General features: G+C 42.1%; 1 protein-coding gene across 9 annotated transcripts in view; it reads left to right on the forward strand.

Annotated features, from left to right (window-relative positions):
* Positions 1–21,788, forward strand: part of cep126 (centrosomal protein 126) — a 121,019-nt gene that overhangs the window by 83,648 nt on the left and 15,583 nt on the right. For 5 of the 9 annotated variants that reach the window (XM_087987828.1, XM_087987831.1, XM_087987829.1 and 2 more), the window contains exons 7-8: positions 2,536–2,697; positions 14,594–14,715. In XM_087987828.1, the coding sequence (XP_087843954.1) occupies positions 2,536–2,697; positions 14,594–14,715 (284 nt within the window). Of the gene's footprint in view, positions 1–2,535; positions 2,698–11,948; positions 14,322–14,593; positions 14,716–21,788 lie in introns of those variants that run through there. The other 4 variants (XM_087987830.1, XM_087987835.1, XM_087987832.1 and 1 more) reach the window with 4 other exon arrangements.

Consider the following 21,788-nt stretch of genomic DNA (forward strand, 5'->3'; position numbering starts at 1 on the left):
CTAGCCTACCCAACACATCTTTCCTATTTATACCAATGTGATCCAGAGTAATCAAACTCCTATCTCTAATCTCAACATTCATCAGGTCCCTCTCCTCAGTGAACATTGATGCAAAGTAATCATTCATAATCTCACCCATTCTCTCAGGTTCAACACACAACCTTCTTTCATTATCCTTTAGTGGACCAATCCTTTCTCTAGTTACCTGCTTGCTTCTTATATATATATAAGAAGGCCTCGGGATTCTCCTTAATTCTGCTTGCTAATGCTATTTCATGATCCCTTTTAGCCCACTTGATTCCTCGTTTAAGACTGGTCCTATTCTTCCGATATTCCTCCAGGACCCGTTCTGTTCTTAGCTGCCTGGACCTTATGTACACTTCCCTTTTCCTCTTGGCTAGTCGTACGATTTCTCCTGTCATCCACGGTTCATGAATCTTGCCCTTCCTTTCCTTTGCTTTCAACAGGACATGCCCATCCTGCACTATCTTTAACCTATCTTTGAAAGCCTCCATATCTCAAATGTGGACTTCCCTTCAAATAGCTGTGTCCACTCCACATTTCCCAGCTCCTGTCTAATTTTGATTTAATTGGTCTTGTCCCAGTTAGTACTTTTCCCTTAGGACTACTCTCATCTTTGGCTATGAGTATTCCAAAACTTACAGAATTGTGGTCACTGTTCCCAAAGAAATCCCCCACCGTAACTTCTACCACCTGGCCTGACTCGTTCCCCAGTACCAGGTCCAATATGGCCCCTTTCTTCATCTGACTATTGACATACTGCTCTAGAAAACTCTCCTGGACGCTTCTTACAAATTCTACCCCGTCCAAGGAGCAGGGGTATTCCTAATGAAGGGCTTTTGCCCGAAATGTCGATTTTCCTGCTCCTCGGATGTTGCCTGACCTGCTGTGCTTTTCCAGCACCACTATAATCTAGACTCATCTTTCCATAATCTGTTTACCCATTTGTTCTTCTGCCTCACGCTCACTGTTGAGAGGCCTGTAATATAGCCCAAACAATGTAACTGCACCCTTCTCATTTCTCAGGTCCACCTATAATGCCTCACTACTCAAGCCCTCCGTAGTGTCCTCCTTTAGCACAGCCGTGATATCATCCCTGACCAGCAATGCAACTCCTCCCCCCCTTTTTACTTCCCTCCCTGTCCTGTCTGAAGCGTCTATATCCTGGAACATTTAGTTGCCAATCATGCCCTTCCTTCAACCAAGTCTCTGTGATTGCAATAAAGTCATACTCCCAGGCACCAATCCAAGTCCTAAGTTCATCTGCCTTACCCACTATACTCCTTGCACTTCAGGCCACCAGTTCTTTTCTGTTCATCTGCTCTCTGCCTACTCTTCCCTTTCATTAATGCTATTTTCATGATTGTTACAGTCTCCAGTCTCCACCTCGCTGCCTACTTGTCTTCTCTTCTGGTTCCCAGCCCCCTGCCGCATTAGTTTAAAACCTCCCCAACAGCAGTAGCAAAACCTCCCAAGGACATTAGTTCCAGTCTGGTTCAAATGTAGGCCATCCAATTTGTTATAGTCCCACCTTCCCCAGAACCGGTCCCAATGTCCAACAAATCTGAACCCCTCCCTCCTATGCCTCAAGTCACATGTTCATCTTGCCTATTTTTTAATTTCTACCCTGGCTAGCACGTGGCACTGGTAGTAATCTCGAGATCACTACCTTTGAGGTCCTCTTTTTTAATTTCTCTCCTAGCTCACTGAATTCTGCTTTCAGGACCTCATCTCATTTCCTACTTATATCGTTGGTGCCTGTATACACCAAGACAACTGGCTGTTCACCCTCCCCTTTCAGAATGCTCTGCAGCCGATCGGTGACATCCCTGACCCAAGCACCTGGGAGGCAACATACCATCCGGGAGTCCCGTTTTCGGCCACAGAACCATCTATCTACTCCCCTCACAATAGAATCCCCTATGACTATGGCCCTATGAGTCTTTTTCCCACCCTTCTGAACAGCAGTGCCCGCACAGTGCCATGATCCTGGCAACTTCTGCCCTCCCCTGGTGAGCCACCTCCTGCAACAGTATCCAAAACGGAATACCTGTTTTGCAGGGGACACCTGCACTGCCTTCCCACTCTTTCTCTGCCTTTTGGTCACCCATTCACTGTCTCCCTCAGCAATTATGTGGTGTGACCAGTTCACTAAGCATGCTATCCACGACCTCTTCAGTATCGCGGATGCTCCACAGTGAGTCCATCCACAGCTCCAGAGCCGTCATGCAGTCAAACAACAGCTGCAGCTGGACACACTTGCAAGTGTAAGAGTCAGGAACGTCAGCAATGTTCCTGAGCTCCCACATCAAGCAAGAAGCACATGCCACGGGTCTGAGGTTTCCTGCTATTGTAAGCCTTAGCTTTATATCAGCTAACTAAAACCAAACAATGCACTTAAATATATGAAGAGATTGAGTCATAAAGAATAAACATAATGTAACTCTGGTCTTAAAGCATGTAAAAATCAGATCTTTGGAAGTAGTGACACAAAATTTAAATTTCCTTTTTAAGGTTACTCTCGAAACTACTTATCATCTCGGAACAATGGGCATAAAACAAATTTGCAACCTCATCAAACGAATGTTTCCCAATTGAATATTGATGGAGGCAACTTACTGAGTGGTGTGCGATCAGTTTCCAGACTAGGCCGATTACTTTCTGCTCCTTCAGGTGGTAAGAATATTTTAGTAAAATGTCAATACAAACAGGATCCATTAATGTTTAGAATCAAGTGCCTTAGGCAACTCAGGTGCAGAAAGGAGCCTAGGCACAAGGCAGTTGTCACAAAAACAACAATGTATGTCTTTCTCATTGAACATGCATTTTGTTGTGCTTTAAGGTGACCCTTGGTTGTTTGGCTGTAAATAGTTGTGTAATGTTAGTTATTATATCATTTAATTCCACTGTCTTTTAGAAATCAGAATTCTTTGATACTAGTTCATCAATACAATTGTGTAATATGATCAGAACCTGAAGGAGGGTCATATAGGAGTCAAAATGTTCACTCTGTTTCTTTTTCCATCGAAGCTGCTAGATGTGCTGAGTTTCTCCTGTCCTTTCTGTTTAATGTCAGTCTCCAGCATCCAGAGTACTTTGCTTTTATTTGGTAGAGATATATTTGTCAGTAATTAATCAGCAAGATACACAGGAACGTCTGGCCATGCATAGAATGAATAAGTCACCTTGTCTGGATGGCTTATGTCCCACGTTGTTCAGAGAAATGGGGATGGAGATGATAGAAGGGCTAACCATGATCTACCAAGCTTTCCTAATAGGAAATGGTGCTGTGTCATGTATTATACAATCGACTGAGAAAGCTGTTCCGTATATGTTATGATCTGCCTGTACTGCTCGCAAAACAAAACTTTTCACTGTACTCAGATACATGTGACAACAATAAATCGAATCAAATCAAAGTCTAATGATGGCTATGAATCTATTGTTGATTGTCAGAAAAACCCATCTGGTTCACTAATGTCCTTTAGGGAAGGAAATTACTTTTCTTATCTGGTCCAGCCTGAATGTGACTCCAGACCCACAGCAATATGGTTGACTCTTAACTGCCCTCTGGACAATTACAGATGAACAATAAATGCCAGCGATACCCACATCCTGAGAATTAATTCAAAAAAGCACTTTGGGTACCTATAGGCCAGTTAGTTTAACATCAGTTGCAGGCAGGGTTTTAGTAACAATAATCATGAGGAAAATGAACAGGCACTTTGAGAGGTTTGCAGAAATTAAAGAAGTAAATAAAGAGAAGTTTTGATATAGTACCACAGAAGGTTAATAAAATTAACGTTTATAGAACAAGAGAGACATTTTTTTTAAACGGCTTAAGCAGAGAAAACTAAGTTGAGGGAAATTGTGTCTTTCAGATTGGAGGATGGTAGACAATGATATTCCCTGGGTATCAGTGGTGGGACCAATGCCTTTTTTAAATAAATAATTTTGATGTAAGAATACAGAGTACATTCCATAATTTCCTGATGATACCCAACCTGAAGGTGTGATAAACAACTGCTAAAGGACAGAGTGGGCAAGCAAGTATAGATGGAATTATTTACAGGTAGGTATGAGATGATACCTGTGACAGAAGGGATAGGGAGAAGCAATATAGACTCAATAGCTCATTCTAAAGAATGTGAAGGACAGAGTGATATACGAAGATTATGTGCATCATTGTTTAAAGGTGGCAAGACATATTGAAAAATAACTAGCAAAGCATATGGTATCTGAACTTCATAAATAGGGGTACAGAGAGATTATGCTAAATCGAGTTGGGGTACACACACACACCTAGTTCTAGTCACACCTTAGGGAGGTCCTTAAGAGGTTGCAAAGGAGATTTACTGGGATAACTCCATTGATGAGGAAGTGTAACCACAAAATTAGGTTGAAGTAACTATCCACCTTGGAGAAAAATGAATCAGGAGACATTTGATAAGTGTGAACACGAATATGACTGGTTCAAGTAGAGTAGACGGTAAAAAGCAGTTTCCGTTAGCTAACAGTGCATGGAGGAGGGTGCACAAATTTAAGGTTTTGGGCAGTAGTCACAAGGGAATGGGAGGAAAGGGCAGGAAAATGGATGTAGGAATATCAGATCAGCCATGATCCTCAGAATCATAGAGTTGTAGAGAATGGAAACAGACCCTTCGGTCCAATTCACATGGACCAAATATCCTAAACTGATCTAGTCCCATTTGCCAGCATTTGGTCCATATCCCTCTAATTCCTTCCTATTCATATACTCATCCAGGTGCCTTTTAAATCTAGTAATTGTACCATCCTCCACCACTTCCTCTGGCAGCTCATTCCACATATGCACCATCCTCTGCATAAAACAATTGCTCATCAGGTCCATTATAAATGTTTCCCATCTCACCTTGTAGTATACCCTCTAGTTTTGGACTCCTCCACCCCAGGGAAAAGACCTTGTCTATTTATCCTATCCATGCCCCTCATGATTTTATAAACCTCTATAAGGCCACCCTTCAATGTCCATCACTCCAGGGAAAACAGCCCCAGCCTATTCAGCCTCTCCCTGTATGTCAAACCCTCCAATCCCAGCAACATCCTTGTAAATCTTTTTTGAACCTTTTCAAGTTTCACAACATCCTTTCTATAGCAGGGAGATCAGATTTGAACTCAGCATTCAAAAGGTTACCTCACCAACATCTTGTACAGCTGCAACATGACATTTCAACTCCTAAACTCCATGCACTGACCAATAAAGTCAAGCATACCAAACACCTTCTTCACTATCATGCAACACTATCCTTCAAGGAACTATGTACCTGCATCTCAGATCTCTGTTCAGCAGCACTCCCCAGTGCCCTACCATTATAAGTCCTGCCCTGGTTTGCCTTACCAAAGTGCAATATTTCACATTTATCTAAATTATTTATCTAAACTCCATCTGTCACTGCTCAGTACATAGACCCATCTGATCAAGGTTGTACTCTTGAGATAACTTTCACTGTCCATTACATCCCCAACTTTGGTGTCATCTGCAAACATATTAACCATACCCACCACATCCAAATAATTTATATAACTGACAAAAAGCAGTGGACTCAGCACTGATCCTTGCAGCACACCACTGGTCAAGGCCTTCAGTCCAAACAACAACCCTCCACTACCAGCCTCTGTCTCCTACCTTCAAGCCAATTTTGTATCCAATTTACTAGATCTCTGGATTTCATGTTTTATTGAATGGTCAAGCAGGTTTGAGGAATCAAACTGCCTATTTCTGTTCCAAAGAACAACAAAGAACAAAGAAAATTACAGCCCAGGAACAGGCCCTGCGGCCCACCAAGCCTGCGCCAATCCAGATCCTCTATCTAAACCTATCGTCTATTTTCTAAGGGTCTGTTTCCCTCTGCTCCCTGCCCATTCATGTGTCTGACAGGATACGTCTTAAATGACGCTATCTTGCCCACCTCTATCACCTCTACTTGCAATGTATTCCAGGCACCCACTACCCTCTGCATAAAGAACTTTCTGCGCATATCTCACTTAAATGTTTCCCTTCTCACCTTGAACTCGTGACCCCTAGTAATTGAGTCCCCTACTCTGGGAAACAGCATCTTGCTATGCACCCTGTCTATACCTCTCATGATTTTGTAGACCTCACTCGAGTCTCCCCTCAACCTCCATCTTTCTAATGAAAACAATCCTAATCTACTCAACCTCTCTTCATAGGTAGTGCCTTCCATACCAGGCAACATCCTGGTGAACCTCCTCTGCACCCTCTCCAAAACATCCACATCCTTTTGGTAATGTGGCGTCCAAATTGTACGCGGTATTCCAAATGTGGCGGAACCAAAGTCCTATACAAGTATAACATGACCTGCCAACTCTTGTACTCAATACCCCATCCGATGAAAGAAAGCATACCGTATGCCTTCTTGACCGCATTATTGACCTGCGTTGCCACCTTCAGGGTACAATGGACCTGAACACCCAGATCTCACTGTACACCAATTTATTATGATCTTATAAAACTCTTTGAGGCAAATTTTATTTCTTTCTTTGTCCCTTTTTGCCATTTAATCTTTCAGATGTCTTCAATCCTGTCACAGATTGTTTGTCTTGTTATTTCCCAAACCTCTTTGCTAGTCTCTGCATTGGTTTTAAATCTGTTAAATCTCTTTTTCTCACTCTGATGAAAGGTAATTAAACTGAAACATTGGGTTGAATTTTTTAGCCTCTAACACAGCTCTGGTAGTCGTAGCTATGAAATCATGCAGGGTGTTGGTGGCCAGCAACCTCACTACTCTCCTGCCTCTTTCACATTGAATATCAGATGGGACAGCTGACAGACAGAGGAACACAGGGAAAGGAGTGGGCCATTCAGTTCATCGTACCGGCCCTGCTATTCAGTTACACCATAGCTGACTTTCTACTCAGTGTCACTTTCCCAATCTCTGTCCACATCCCTTAACAGCATTGGATTATGCTCAATCATTGAGTCTCCAGTGTTCTCTGAGAAAAAGAGTTTGAGACATTCACCACCCTCTGAGTGAACAAATTCTTGTGCTTCATCATCTGAAATGATATATAGTTTATCCTGGTAGTATGTCCTCTGGTTCTAGAGACACCAGAAACATCAAATTTTCACCTTCAATGCCCCTTGTTTGGTGTGAAACCCAGTTGATATTGGGATAGTCAAAGTTTCCTAGCATTAATGCCCTCCTATTCCTGCAGGCAAACATTTGTCTACATGTATGTTCTTCTATCTCTCTGCCACTATTTGGGAGTCTGTAGTAAACTCCTAGTAGTGTGACTGCCCCTTTTTTATTCCTAAGGTCAACCCATAAAGCCTTATTTGTTAATCCATTTGGTATATCATCCCTTCTCACAACTGTAATTGATTCTTTAACCAATACTGCTACCCCTCCCCCCTTTTTTTGTCACCGACTGTATCCTGCCTGAAAACTCTATATCCAGGGATATTGAGCTGCCGATTCTGCCCTTCCTTAGTTAGGTTTCCAGAATGTGTCTATTTATGCCCTTAATTAATCTGTTTTGTTTGTAATACTCCTTGCATTGAAGTGCCTGATGACTAGAGGGTGGTTAATGTTGTACCTTTGTTTATGGAAGGTTTTTTTGTAGATTAGATTAGATTAGTATAGACACAGGCCCTTCGGCCCAACAAGTCCACACTGACCCTCTGAAGAGTAACCCACTCAGATCCATTCCCTAACCTATATTTACCCCTGACTAATGCACCTATCACTATGAGTAATTTAGCATGGCCAATTCACCTGACCTGCACATCTTTGGATTATGGGAGGAAACCAGAGCACCTGGAACAACACATGCAGCCATGGGGAGAATGTGCAAACTCCACACAGGCATTCACCTGAGGCAGGAATCACACCCGGGTCCCTGGCGCTGTGAGGCAGCAGTGCTGACCACTGACCCACCGTGCCGCCCCCTTGTCAGTTGTAAGGAGAAACCGAGGAACTATACATCTATGAGTCTGACATCAGCTGTGGGTAAATTGTTGGAAGTGATTATAATAAATAGGATTTATGGACATTTAGAGAGGTAAAAATGGATTCGGGATAGTCAGCATGGTTTTGTACGAGGAAAATTGTGTCCCACAAACTTAATTGAATTTTTTGAGGAATTAACCAAAAATATTAGTAAAGCCTTTGGCAAGATTCTGCCTGGTAGACTAATTAGTAAAGTTAGGTCACATTGGATTCAGGGTGAGCTGGCTAATTGGATACAAAATTGGCTTAGCGGCAGGTAACATAGTGGTGGTGGAGGGTTGCTCTTCAGATTGGAGACCTGTCACCAGCACTGTTCCACAGAGATCGATTCTGGGTGCTCTTCTGTTTGTCATTTATATAAATGATTTAAATGAGAATATAGAAGGATTGGTTAGTAAGTTTGCGGATGACACCAAAATTGATGGCATAGTAGATAAAGAAGGTTATCTAAGATTACAAAGGAATCTTGATCAAACAGGTTGAAAATGGCAGATGGAATTCAATCTGGATAAATGTGAGATATAGCATTTTGATACAGCAAACAAGGGTCGGGCTTATACAATTAATGTAGGGCCCTAGGTAGTGTTGTAGGATTGAGGGACCTTGGGGTGCAGGTATATAATTCTTTGAAGTTTGCATCACATATAGACAAGGTGGTTATAATGGTGTTTGGCATGCTTGCCTTTATTGTGTGGTCCTTTGAGTATAGGAGTTGGGATGTAATGTTGAGGTTGTACATGACATTGGTGAGGCCTCTTCTGGAATACTGTGTCCAGTTCTGGTCTACAAGTTATGGGAAGGATATTATTAAGCTGGAGAGGATTCAGAAGAGATTTACCAGGATATTGCCAAGTATGGAAGGTTCGATTTATAAAGAAGGGATGAATAGGCTGGGACTTTTTTCACTGGAGAGTAGGAGGTTGAGAGGCAACCTGAGAGAAGTGTATAAAATAATGAACGGTATAGATAGAGTTAATGGTAGTTGTCTTTTCCCAAGGATAGAGGATTTCAAGCCTACCGGACACATCTTTAAAGTGAGAGGACAGACATTTAAAAAAGGCATGAGGTACTTTTTTTTTACACAGATTAGATTAGATTAGATTAGATTAGATTAGATTACTTACAGTGTGGAAACAGGCCCTTCGGCCCAACAAGTCCACACCGACCCGCCGAAGCGTAACCCACCCATACCCCTACATTTACCCCTTTACCTAACACTACGGGCAATTTAGCATGGCCAATTCACCTGACTTGCACATCTTTGGACTGTGGGAGGAAACCGGAGCCCCCGGAGGAAACCCACGCAGACACGGGGAGAACGTGCAAACTCCACACAGTCAGTCGCCTGAGTCGGGAATTGAACCCGGGTGACTCGCATGTGGAATGAACTTCCTGAGGAAGTGGTGGATGTAGGTACATTTACAATGTTAAAAAGACATTTGCCTACATCCATGAATAAGAAAATTTGGAGGGATATGGGCCTGGAGCAGGCATGTAGGAGTTGTTGTGTCTCCATGGTCTAACCAGACCATAGGGGGTTGCTCTCTTGTTAGAGAGAAGCAACTGATGGTGATTTAACCTGAGCAGAGGTTGAGAAGGAGAGCTCTTCATGGGAGCCTCAAGCCAGTGATAGGAATTGAACCTATACTGTTGAAATCACATCACTCTGCAGACCAACAATCTAACCAATTGAGCTAAACCAATTCCCACAGGTGGGTCTAGTTTAGTTTGGGACTATGTTCAGCATGGACTGGTTGGACCAAAAGGTCTGTTTCCATGCTGTACGCTTCTAAAACTCTATAAACAGCTTAACCCTATCAATTTCTTTTGCTTGACACTTTAATCCTTGTTTCTTTTATCTTTCCAAGTTGCTGACTGCATCACTAACTAATGTTCTACCTCCTGTTTCCAGATCTGAATCGGACCCACCTAAGCCTACTCTTAGATTCCCATCCCCCTACCAGACTATGGCCAACAAAGGAAATTACAGATAATATTAGATCTAAACAGGAGTCATATAAAGTTTCTAAAGGAATGAGTCTGTCTGAACAGTGAGAGCAGTTTAAGATTCATCAAAAAAGGACCAAGAAATTGACTAAGAGGGCAAAAATACAGCATGAGGATAAACTTGCAAGAAACATAAATGCAGCCTGTAAGAGCATCAAAAAGTATATCAAAAGAGAACAATTAGTGAAGACAAACATCAGCCCCTTCAGCCTTAAATGGGACAATTGAAAGTACGAACAAGTGGCAAAGCATTAAAACAACTACTTTAGTTTTGTTTTCACTGAAGAAGGTATGAATAACTTCTCAGAAATATGAAGGAAAAATGGGCTATTGGGAGGAGGAATTGAAGGAGATGAGGATAACTAGAAGAATAGTGCTGGAGACCTTAATGGGTCTGCAATCTGATAAATCCCAAAGGCATGATAATACACATCCCAGAGAACCAAAGGAGGTGATCATGGACATCGCAGATGTGTTGATTGTCATCTTAAAAAAATCTGTAGATTCTGGAACAAGAGTCGCAAATAGAAACCCACAATATAAAAAGGAAGAGGAGAGAAATACAGGAGTTACAGACCAATTGGCCTAACATCAGTGCTCGGGAAAATGTTGGAGTCTATTATAAAGAATGTATAAACAGGACACTTAGAAAATTTCAGTGGGATAACTCAAAGTCAACATGGATCATGAAAGAGAAATCATGTTTGACAAACCTACTAGAGATTTTTGAGGATACAACCAATGGGATAGATGAAGGAGCACAAGAGAATATAGTGTACTTGGATTTCCACAAAGGTTTTGATGAAGTTGCACATAAGAGGTTAGTAGGCAAACTCAAAAACCTGAGACTGGTGGTGATAAACTGGCAAGGATTCAGAATTGGATAGCAGATCCAAAACAGAGAATTGGAATAAATTAGATTTTTTCTGAGACAACGTGGTAACTAACGGGCAACGTCAGGGAAAGGTGCTATGCTTCCGGCTATTCACAATATGCATGAATGATTTGGATGAGGAAATCAAATATAGTATTTTAAAGTTTGCTGATGATTTAGGACTAAGAGAGATTGTGAGATTGTGAAAGATGTAAAGAATCTTAAGGAAATTTTGAAAAGTTGACCAAGTGGGCAAACGCACAGCAGATACAGTATAATGTGGATACGTGAGAGGTGTCCATTAAGTACGTAAAAAACATGCCACGGGCTGCATCTCCCGTACTTTGGCTGTCAGTGTCGATGAGTTTCATGGAGGGTTTCTCTCCATGAAGCCTGGTGAGTTATCTCACCCCATATTACCAAATTCACTTCCTAACTACTTAAAATTCCCTTTTGTCAACACTTTCATCTATCTGCATCCTTTAATGGGCCATACCAGGAACAAATAGTCATTGCCAGCATAGCAGGAATAGAGGCTGTTGTATATCCGGACAATTATAGGACATTTGCCCCAGACAGAAATGGGGAATTTCACACCGTGCTTTGCAGGCTGGGACCAGGAGCTCCTGGCAGATGAGGAACTGCATTGATGAGACATCATGTTCCCTGAGCACCTGCAGTGGAGGTCACAATACCAGACCATGCCAGCCAGCTGTGAGGTTCTCACCCAGGTCAGTGCAGTCTCAGCTGTCTGGAGGAACGTACAGTAATGTGGGAAAAAGGTCACTGTCCTTCTCCACTCTGCCAGCATAAGTGTTGCCAACGTCTCCCTGATAATTCACATTCTGCAACTGTACCGACCTCCCACCATGCTCATGCTCTACCACTCTTACTATAGGCTATATCAGCTTCTCAATCCCTATCTCCAACACCACTAACTCTGCCTGCCCTCTACATTGCCTATTCACTCACTCGGAACACCTCCCCACCTGCACCTACTTTCATCTCCCTTAACACCGGCCTGTCTCTCATTTCAGCAGGAAAACAGCCCCAAGTTGGGCAGAAAGAGTCGAGGCAGGTGGAAGGCTGCTGATATTTGACCGTTCATCTCTTATGAGGAGAGGATACTGATGCTGACTGTCCTGAATGGCTGACTGACCATGTTCAAGCTGTGGACTGGGATCAAAGCTGCCCTTGACATATTGTGCTGGGAACTCTGTGAACGAATCTGCCTCCCTTGACTTGATGGAGAACTGCTGGCAACTATCATAGACCTCCTGGCTTGTGTCTGTGCTAAGAGACAAATTAATACAAAAATATTGTGCCTGTTATCTCTGGCTCAGGGGAAATAAAAAATCCCTTTTTAGGCAAGACGAGGCAGACCAGGGATATTGGGAGCATTCAGTTAAGCACTATGTGTTTGAGTGTGCAGAAAGTAAGTGAGCAACCCTGAGATGCAGTCTGGTCCAATCTGTGAGCTGGTGCTTGTCACTGAGTGCAAAGTGTCCTTGCATTAGCTTTTCACTGCTAGTTGCTGGTGTGCTCCAAAGTGTAGCATTGAGATGCAGCAGCGAACTATATGCCGACCAGAGATGTATCATGATGGTGCAAGAGGGAGATGTGGAGTATGTCCTGAGAGATTGTTGCCAAGTAACAGACATGGAGGTCATTTGAAGCAAGCAGCAAGTTTTTTTTATGGCAAATACATTGTTCCTTAAATAAGGAGACCAAAACCGTACAGTCTCCAGCTGTGATCTCAAGCAAGGTTCTATACAACTGCAACAAGATATCTTTACTTATGTTCTCAAATGCCCTTAAATTGAATGCCAACATGCCATTTGGGCCTTGCCAGTGAGAGTGACATCTTATGAAACTTTTAAACAAAAAATTACTGCCATCTTAGTCTTTGCTTCACAGGATTTGGTTTTCAGTCAATATCAAGATTGGACACCATTCCTACTTCCCCTCTCTCCCCTAAACACCTCCCACCCTTCCCTAAACCACAAAAAAATGATGCCTGTGTTAATCCTGTTACATATACCTTTAGTTTTCTGACTTATTCTCTGCTCAAGACTAAAACTACAGTTGGAATCTTATAAACTATACTCACATATGTCTTCTCTCTCTTATTATTTTTAGGTTAATTTAAACTGACTGTATATCGCAATTTTCTCAGATCAACAGCTACTTATAACTCCTTTCTCTTAAACCTATCTTTTACCTCCCACTCTACAATACTAGTCTGATAAATCCCTCTGAAATTTACAGCAAATCACTTTCAAACCCAGTTGTCATCTTCGGATGTTGAACTTTCTCTGTAAGTTTCTCTAGGTTGGCTTCAATGTTCTGCTGCACAGGTTTCTTATGGACAGACGCCTTTCAGAGAGCTACTCAGCTGGCAATTGGTACTTAGCAGTTCTTTGCTGTTCTCCCTCTAACTGTTCAAAATGTCCACGTTTATACCCCAAAACATTGGATTATTTCATTGGTTTGATGTCATCCAAAACAATAAATGCAAATTCGATTGGAGTTTGATATCTGGGGCATAATTTAAACAGATTGGCCAAATTTGAATATGTTTTTGTTCCATGGCAACACAATTCCAGCTATTTGTTTCAACCAAATGTTACACTTTTAGATTGTTCAGCACACTCTGTGATTTCAGTCAGTCCTTGCTAGCTACCTCGCTCTCTTAAGGGTACAGTACACACCTACACCTTCATAAACAATGCACACACCTCCAGCCTGCCGATCAGCTTTGTATTTGCATAAAAGGAGGTTATTCCTTGTCTCTTTCCATAAGTTGCCTGCCTTTCCCTGGAATTTTTAAGCCACACATTTAACCATCTAATCTGTTTGTCCTTATGACACTTTGCACCAGAAACCCAGAGATAAAGAATAAAAAAGCTTAAAATATTAATTTAACAATTAATGATCTATTGAACTTAACAATGAATGTTCAATTGCAGCTTTAGTGGAAGCTGCGCAAAAACTCTGGGAAATTGCTGATTAATAATATTAATCTTATAGAGCACATAAATCTGTACAAATGATATGGAATAATGATATAAATACTTAAAACATCTGTAAGATGCTTGGAAAATTTTCACCTTTGACAGATTGTGTCCCTTCAATATATTTGGCATGACTGTGCTATTGATCGATGCTGGGTCACATACTGAAGATCTGTTGTTTCTCTAATTAGCAAGCTGTTATAAATTAAGATGCATGATAATTAAGATTGCTTAAAATATGGAGTTGGAAAATAAAATGTTGCACCCAGTAATGCACAAAGAACATAACAGGATTGAAAAAGCAAGATAAGACACTGAGAAAAATGTTCATTTTGGTGTTTATCTTGGAAACATGACATTAAAATTTAACTCAAAGCAGTGAGTTAAGAGAATTGATTGTACTGAGTAGACATTGGTTTTTGTTAGTCCACTTGTATGTTATAGAATCGTGCTAACTTCAAGTTCACTTCCAGAATATAAACTTAAAGATGAAACAAGGAAATATCACTTAATGCAGAAAAAAAATTGAGAAAAGTTCTAATGTTGAGAATTGTCATGCCAAATGTTTAGTACACCAGAATGTATCAAACTGATGGATTGGGAGATTTGGGTGAAGTATATCTTGCATTTTCCACTGTTAATGATTGTTATATTTTTACTTCCTGAAGCATTTGTTGGAAGAAATTTCCCCATGGATACACATAGCAATGGAATAAAACATCGAGCTCTTCTTCAGCAGAGAAGAATGAATATTGGTTTAACCACACATAAATCTGATCAAATAAGACAGGTACCTTCATAATATTACTGTGTAAAATTTTCCCACATTAATTAAAGGTGATCTATTGAGGTATCTTTTTGCCGATAAAATTTGGTTCTGAGGGAGGACTGTATAACAAATATCACTTCCAAAATACTGCTGTAAAACAGTTAACAATGAAACTGATGACAATGTAACAGTGGAAAAGGTAACAATTTATTTTGAATTTTTTCTGTTCCAACCATGTGTATAGAAGGAAGCTGTGGCTGTCGTTACTCCAAGCTCTTCTCAGTATTAACCCTTGATGCCAGAGTAGAGATCCAGAGCTACTAAGAAACTTGGCATATTTTCGATGGGTTAGGGATGGTTGAATATATTTAATAGGTATACATATTATATGATAATTATATGATTATAAATAATAATATTTATATGTCATTAAATCTGTGAAAAGAATCCTTCAATTTTAAAATGATTACATGAAGAGACATTGAGGAAAATTTATTTCGGGGAATATATTTATCGCAGCAGATGCCAGTATGCCTGACATCCCAAGGAGAGTGTTAAGTCAGGGGCAGGAACTGACCAAAATTAACATAAGCAGAATACCAATAATGCAAAAAATAATGGCACTAAAGACTAATATATTTCCAGATCCGCATGGTTTCAAGCAAGTAGGTGAAAACATTGCAAATGCTTCAAATATAATCTTCCAAGTAGGTGGGAGTGGGAAATGTGAGGAGAATGCAAAGATGCTTCAAGGGGATTTGGAGAAGATAAGTGGCTGAGGAAAGAATTTGGCAGGAGGAATACGTTGGGGAGAAATGTGAGGTTATCCACTTTGGTAAGAAAAACAGAAATGTAAGTTCTTTTTAAAATGGGAAGTGTTGAACTTGGATGTGAATTTTCTTAAGTCACTGAAAGTTACCATGTGGATACAGCAAGCTAAAGAAGGCAAATGATATGTTGGCCTTCATAACAAGAGGACTTGAGTATAGCAGTAAAGATATCTTAATACATTTATATAGAGCCTTCATGAGACAACAACATATAGTGTACAGTGTGCCAGTTTGGTCACCATACCTAAGGAAAGACATCCTTGTCACAGAAATTATGCAATAAAGGTTCATCCTTGAGTTGAGAGTTCTTTAGGGAACAGTAAACTAAACTGAGCCTGTATTCTCTAAATTTGAAAAGAATGAAAGGTAATCTCATTCAAACAGACAAAATTCTATTCTGAAGAAGAGTCATACCAGACTCGAAACATTAATCCTGTTTCTCTCTCTGACATGCTTCCAGATCTGCTGAGTTTACATAGAACATAGAACATTACAGTTCACTACAGTCCCTTCAGCCCATGACGTTGAGCCGCCCTGTGAAACCAATCTGAAGCCAATCTAGCCTACACTTTTCATTCTCGTCCATATGCCTACTTGATGACTATTTAAATGCCGATAAAGTTGGCAAGTCTACAACTGTTGCAGGCAGTGCGTTCCACGTCCCTACTACTCTCTGAATAAAGAAACTACCTCTGAAATCTGTCCTATATCTATCACCCCTACATTTGAAGCTATGCCCCCTCGTGTTAGCCATCACCATCCTCGGAAAAAGGCTCTCAGTGTCCACCTGATCTAACCCTCTGATTATCTTGTAGATCTCAATTAAGTCACCTCTCAACCTTCTCTTGAACGAAAACAGCCTCAAGTCCCTCAATCTTTCCTCGTAAGACCTTCCCTCCATACTCGGCAACATCTTAGTAAATCTCCTCTGAACCCTTTCCAAAGCTTCCACATCTCTATCTTTGTAACATCCTTATACACAGGTGAGGTGCCGGAGGACTGGAGGGTTGCTCATGTTGTCTCCTGTATAAAAAGGGTAGTAGGGATATTCCAGGTAACTCCAGATCAGTGAGCTTGGTGGGAAAGTTGCTGGAGAAGGTAGTGAGGGATAAAATCTATTTATATTTGGAAAAGAATGGACTTATCAGTGATAGGCAACATGGTTTTGTGCGGGGGAGATCATGCCTTACCAACTTAATAGAGTTCTTTGAGGAAGTGACCAAGTTGATAGATGAAGGAAGGGCTGTAGATGTCATATACATGGACTTCAGTAAAGCGTTTGATAAGGTTCCCCATTGTAGACTAATGGAGAAGATGAAGTCACATGGTGTGCAGGGTGTTCCAGCTAGGTGGATAAAGAACTGGTTGAACAACAGGAAACAGAGAGTAGTAGTTGAAGGGAGTTTCTCGAACTGGAGAAAGATGACCAGTGGTGTTCCACAGGGGTCAGTGCTGGGGCCACTTTTCTCTCTGATATACATAAATGATCTGGAAGAGAGCATTATTAGTGTGATCAGTAAGTTTGCAGATGACACGAAGATTGGTGGAGTAGCAGAAAGCATAGGGGACTGTCAAAGAATACAGGAGGCTATAGATAGACTGGAGAGTTGGGCGGAGAAGTGGCAGATGGAGTTCAATCCAGGCAAATGTGAGGTGGTGCATTTTGGGAAGTCTAATTCTAGAACAAATTATACAGCAAATGGAAGAGTCTTGGGAAAAGTTGATGAGCAGAGAGATCTGGGAGTTCAAGTCCATTGTACCCTGAAGGTTGCTGCACAGGTGGATAGAGTGGTCAAGAAGGCATATGGTATGCTTGCCTTCATCAGACGGGGTATTGAGTATAAGAGCTGGCAGGTTATGTTAAAATTGTACATGACATTGGTTCGGCTGCATTTAGAATACTGCGTTTAGAGTTCTGGTCACCATATTACCAAAAGGATGTGGATGTTTTGGAGAGGATGCAGAGAAGGTTGACGAGGATGTTGCCTGTAAGGAAGGTGCTAGCTATGAAGAGAGGTTGAGTAGGTTAGGCTTGTTTTCATTAGAGAAAAGGAGATTGAGGGGGGACCTGATTGAGGTCTACAAAATCATCAAGGGCATAGACAGAGTGCATAGAGATAAGCTTTCCCCAAGGTGAAAGATTCAATAATGAGAGGTCACGCTTTTCAAGGTGAGAGGTGAAAAGTTTAAGGAGGATACACGCAGCAAGTAATTCACACAGAGGGTGGTGGGCACTTGGAATGTTTTGCCAGCAGAGGTATTAGGGCCAGGCACGGTAGCTTCATTCAAGGAGCATCTGGACAGATGCATGAGTAGGTGGGTAGCAGAGGGATACAGATGCTTAGGAATTGGGCGATAGGTTTAGACAGTGGAATTGGATCATCTCAGGCTTGGAAGGCCGAAGGGCCTGTTCCTTGGCTATAAATGTTCTTTGTTCTTTGTTTGTGAGACACTACCTACCCTTCACGAAACCATGTTGACTATCCCTGATCAACTTTTTCCTTTCTAGATGATTATAAATTCTATCTCTTACAAACTTTTCCAACACTTTACCCACAACCAAAGTAAGGCTTACTGGTCTATAATTACCAGGGTTGTCTCTACTCCCCTTCTTGAACAAGAGGACAACATTTGCTATCTTCCAGTCTTCTGACACTATTCCTGTAAGCAATGACGACATAAAAATCAAAGCCAAAGGCTCAGCAATCTGCTCCCTGGCTTCTTAGGGAATCCTAGGATAGACCCCATCCAGCCCAGGGGACTTATCTATTTTCACACTTCCGAGAATTTCTAACACCTCCTCCTTGTGAAACTCAAACCCATCTTGTCTAGCAGCCTGTTTCTCAGTATTAATCTCAATAACATTAATACTTCTTCCAGTGTGAATACTGATGAAAAATATTAATTTAGTGCTTCCCCTATCTCCTCTGACGCCATGCACAACTTCCCACTACTATACTTGATTGGTCCTAATCTTTCCCTAGTCATTCTTTTATCTCTTTTATACCTATAGAAAGCTTTAGGGTTTTCCCTGGTCCTATCCACCAACAACTTCTGATGTCCCCTCCTCGTTCGTCTTAGCTCTCTCTTTAGGTCTTTCCAAGCTACCTTGTAACTCTCAAGCGCCCTAACTTAGCCTTCACATCTCATCCTAACATAAGCCTCCTTCTTCCTCTTGACAAGAGATTCAACTTCCTTAGTAAACCATGGCTCCTGCGCTCGACAACATTCTCCCTGTCAGACACCCACTAGCTATTCCTTGAATAAATTCCACATTTCTATTGTGCCCATTCCCTGCAGTTTCCTTCCCCATCCTAAATCTTGTCTAATTACATCGTAATTGCCTTTCCCCTGGCAATAGCTGTTGCCTTCTAGTATATACCCATCCCTTTCCATCATTAAAGTAAACATAACTGAATTGTGGTCACTATCACCAAATTGCTCACCTACCTCCAAATCTAACACCTGACCGGTTTCATTACCCAGTACCAAATCCAATGTGGCCTCACCCCTTGTTGGCCTGTCTACATACTGTGTCAGAAAACCCTCCTGCACACATTGGACAAAAACTGACCCATCTAAAGTACTTTAACCATAGTATTTCCAGCCAATATTTGGGAAGTTGAAGTCCTCATAACAACTATCCTGTTACTCGCTCTGCTATCGAGAATCATTTTTGCTGTCCTTTCCTCTACATCTCTGGAACTATTTGGAGGCCTATAGAAAACTCCCAACAGGGTGACCGCTCCTTTCCTGTTTCTAATCTCAGCCTCAGTAGAGGAATCCTCGAACGTCCTTTCTACAGTTGTAATTGTGTCCTTGACTAACAATGTCACACCCCCACCTCTTTTACCATCTTCTCTGTTCTTACTGAAGCACCTAAGTCCCAGAACCCGCAACAACAATCCCTGTCCCTGTTCTATCCATGTCTCTGAAATGGCCACAACATCAAATTCCCAGGTAGCAACCCATGCTGCAAGTTCAACTACCTTATTCCAGATGCTCCGAGCGTTGAAATAGACACACTTCAAGCCAACTTCCTGCTTGCCAGTGGCGTCTTGCAAACTTTACTTTAGACCTCCCTACTTTCAACCTTCTCGATACTCGAACTGCAACTTCGATTCCCACCCCCCTGCTGAATTTGTTTAAACCCACCCGAAGACCATTAGGAAATTTCCCCTCAGGATATTGGTACCCCTCTTGTTCAGGTGAAGACCATCCTGTTTGTAGATGTCCCACCTTCCCCAGAATGAGCCCCAATTATCCAGGTATCCGAAACCTTCCCTCCTGCACCATCCCTGCAGCCACATGTTCAACTCCTCTCTCTCCCTATTCCTCGCCTCGCTAGCACGTGGCACGTAACAAACCAGAGATAACAACTCTATTTGTTCTAGCTCTAAGCTTCCATGCTAGCTCCCTGAATTTCTACCTTAAATCCCCACTTCTCTTCCTATCTATGTCGTTGGTGCCTTTGTGGACCACGAGTTGGGGTTGCTCCCTCTCCCCAGCAAGGATCCCGAAAACACGATCAGAGCGACGAATCCTTGCACCTGGGAGGCAACACACAAACCATGAGTCTCTCTCATTCCAACAGTACCTCCTATCTGTCCCCCTAACTATGGAGTCCCCAATAACTAATGCTCTGCTCCTCTCCCCCATTCCCTTCTGAGCAACAGGGACAGACTCTGTACCAGAGACTTGTGCCCCATCGCTTACCCCTGGTAAGTCATCTCCCTCAACGGTATCCAAAACGGTATACTTATTGTTGAGGGGAATGGCCACAGAGGATCCCTGCACTGCCTGCCAGTTCCCTTTCCGTCCCCTGACAGTAACCCACCTGCCATTTTCTTGTATGTGAGGTGAGACGACCTCCCTGTAACTCCTCTTAATAACCCCCTCAGTCTTCCAAATGATCAGAAGTTCATCCAGTTCCCTAACGCTGTTTTCAAGGACCTGGAGTTGGTTGCATTTCCCGCAGATGAAGTTGGTAAGGACACTCGTGGTGACCCTTGCCTTCCACATTCTGCAGGAGGAACACTCAGCTGCCCTAATCTCCATTCCCACTGTTCTGAATTCCTAATGGGCATACTAACAAACTAAAAGAGAGGGAAAAAAAGACTAGTCACCTTATCAATGCTGACACACCGAACCTGTTTTTGGGGTTAGAGGAGGAGGATGGGTGGGAGATACTTACCGAGTAGTGTTTCGGGTAAAGTAACCGCCCAACTATAAAGCCTCACTTACCTAGTAGTCCCTTGTCCACTCCTGCTCAGCGTGAGCTCTGCCTGAGCATGAGGTAAGATTTTAAACTTTACTCCTACCTTCTGTTGGGCCTCTGATTCTTGCTGTCGCTCCTCCCACTGCAACTTATGCTGAGAAAATGAAGAACGCTGAACTCCTGAGGTAAGTTTTTAAAGTCTACTCCTGCCTTCCCATCGGGCCTCTCAAGTTAGATTAGATTACTTACAGTGTGGAAACAGGCCATTCGGCCCAACAAGTCCATACCGACCCGCCGAAGCGTAACCCACCCAGACCCATTCCCCTACACTACGGGCAATTTAGCATGGCCAATTCACCTAACCTGCACATTTTTGGATTGTGAGAAGAAACCGGAGCACCCGGAGGAAACCCATGCAGACACATGGAGAATATGCAAACTCCACACAAAGAGTCGTTTCTTCAGCATTCTCAGTGTTTGATACAAAATTCCTACATGGACGAGCAGGAAAGATGCAGGATGGCCAAGGATCTAGAACTGGGAGACATAGTTCTCCAAATAAGGGCAGACCCTTTAAAACTGAGACCAGGGGATAGTTCGTCACTCAGAGGGCAATGAATCTGTCCTGGGGACTGTGGAGGCTCAGTTATGTAGTCTGTTAAAGACTGAGATGGGACTAATTGAATAGCTCTGGCAGAGACATCGTGAGTCAAATAGTCTCCTTCTGTACTGTTACCATTCTATGATTGATGCTGTAAATTCCCAGGTATTTGTACAGTGGCCCTCCTAGGGTCTGCGTTTGTTGTTTGGATTGTTTACTCTGGTTTATCGAATGTACTCTGGTTTCATTCTGTTTCAACATTTCAATCTGAGTTTTGTTTTCATTGTCTAAATGGCTTAGCAGACCATTTCAATTGGGATTTAAGTGTCAGTCACATTGCTGTGCTTCTGTAGTAACACGTTGGTCAGACCAGGTAAAGACAGAAGATTTTCTCTCCAAAAGGACATTAATGAACCAGATGGATTTTATCACAATCTGGTTGTTG

Source organism: Chiloscyllium plagiosum, unplaced genomic scaffold, assembly GCF_037043375.1.
Source record: "Chiloscyllium plagiosum isolate Xiang-an unplaced genomic scaffold, Cpla_swu_hap1 HiC_scaffold_6, whole genome shotgun sequence".
Lineage (NCBI taxonomy): Eukaryota > Metazoa > Chordata > Chondrichthyes > Orectolobiformes > Hemiscylliidae > Chiloscyllium > Chiloscyllium plagiosum.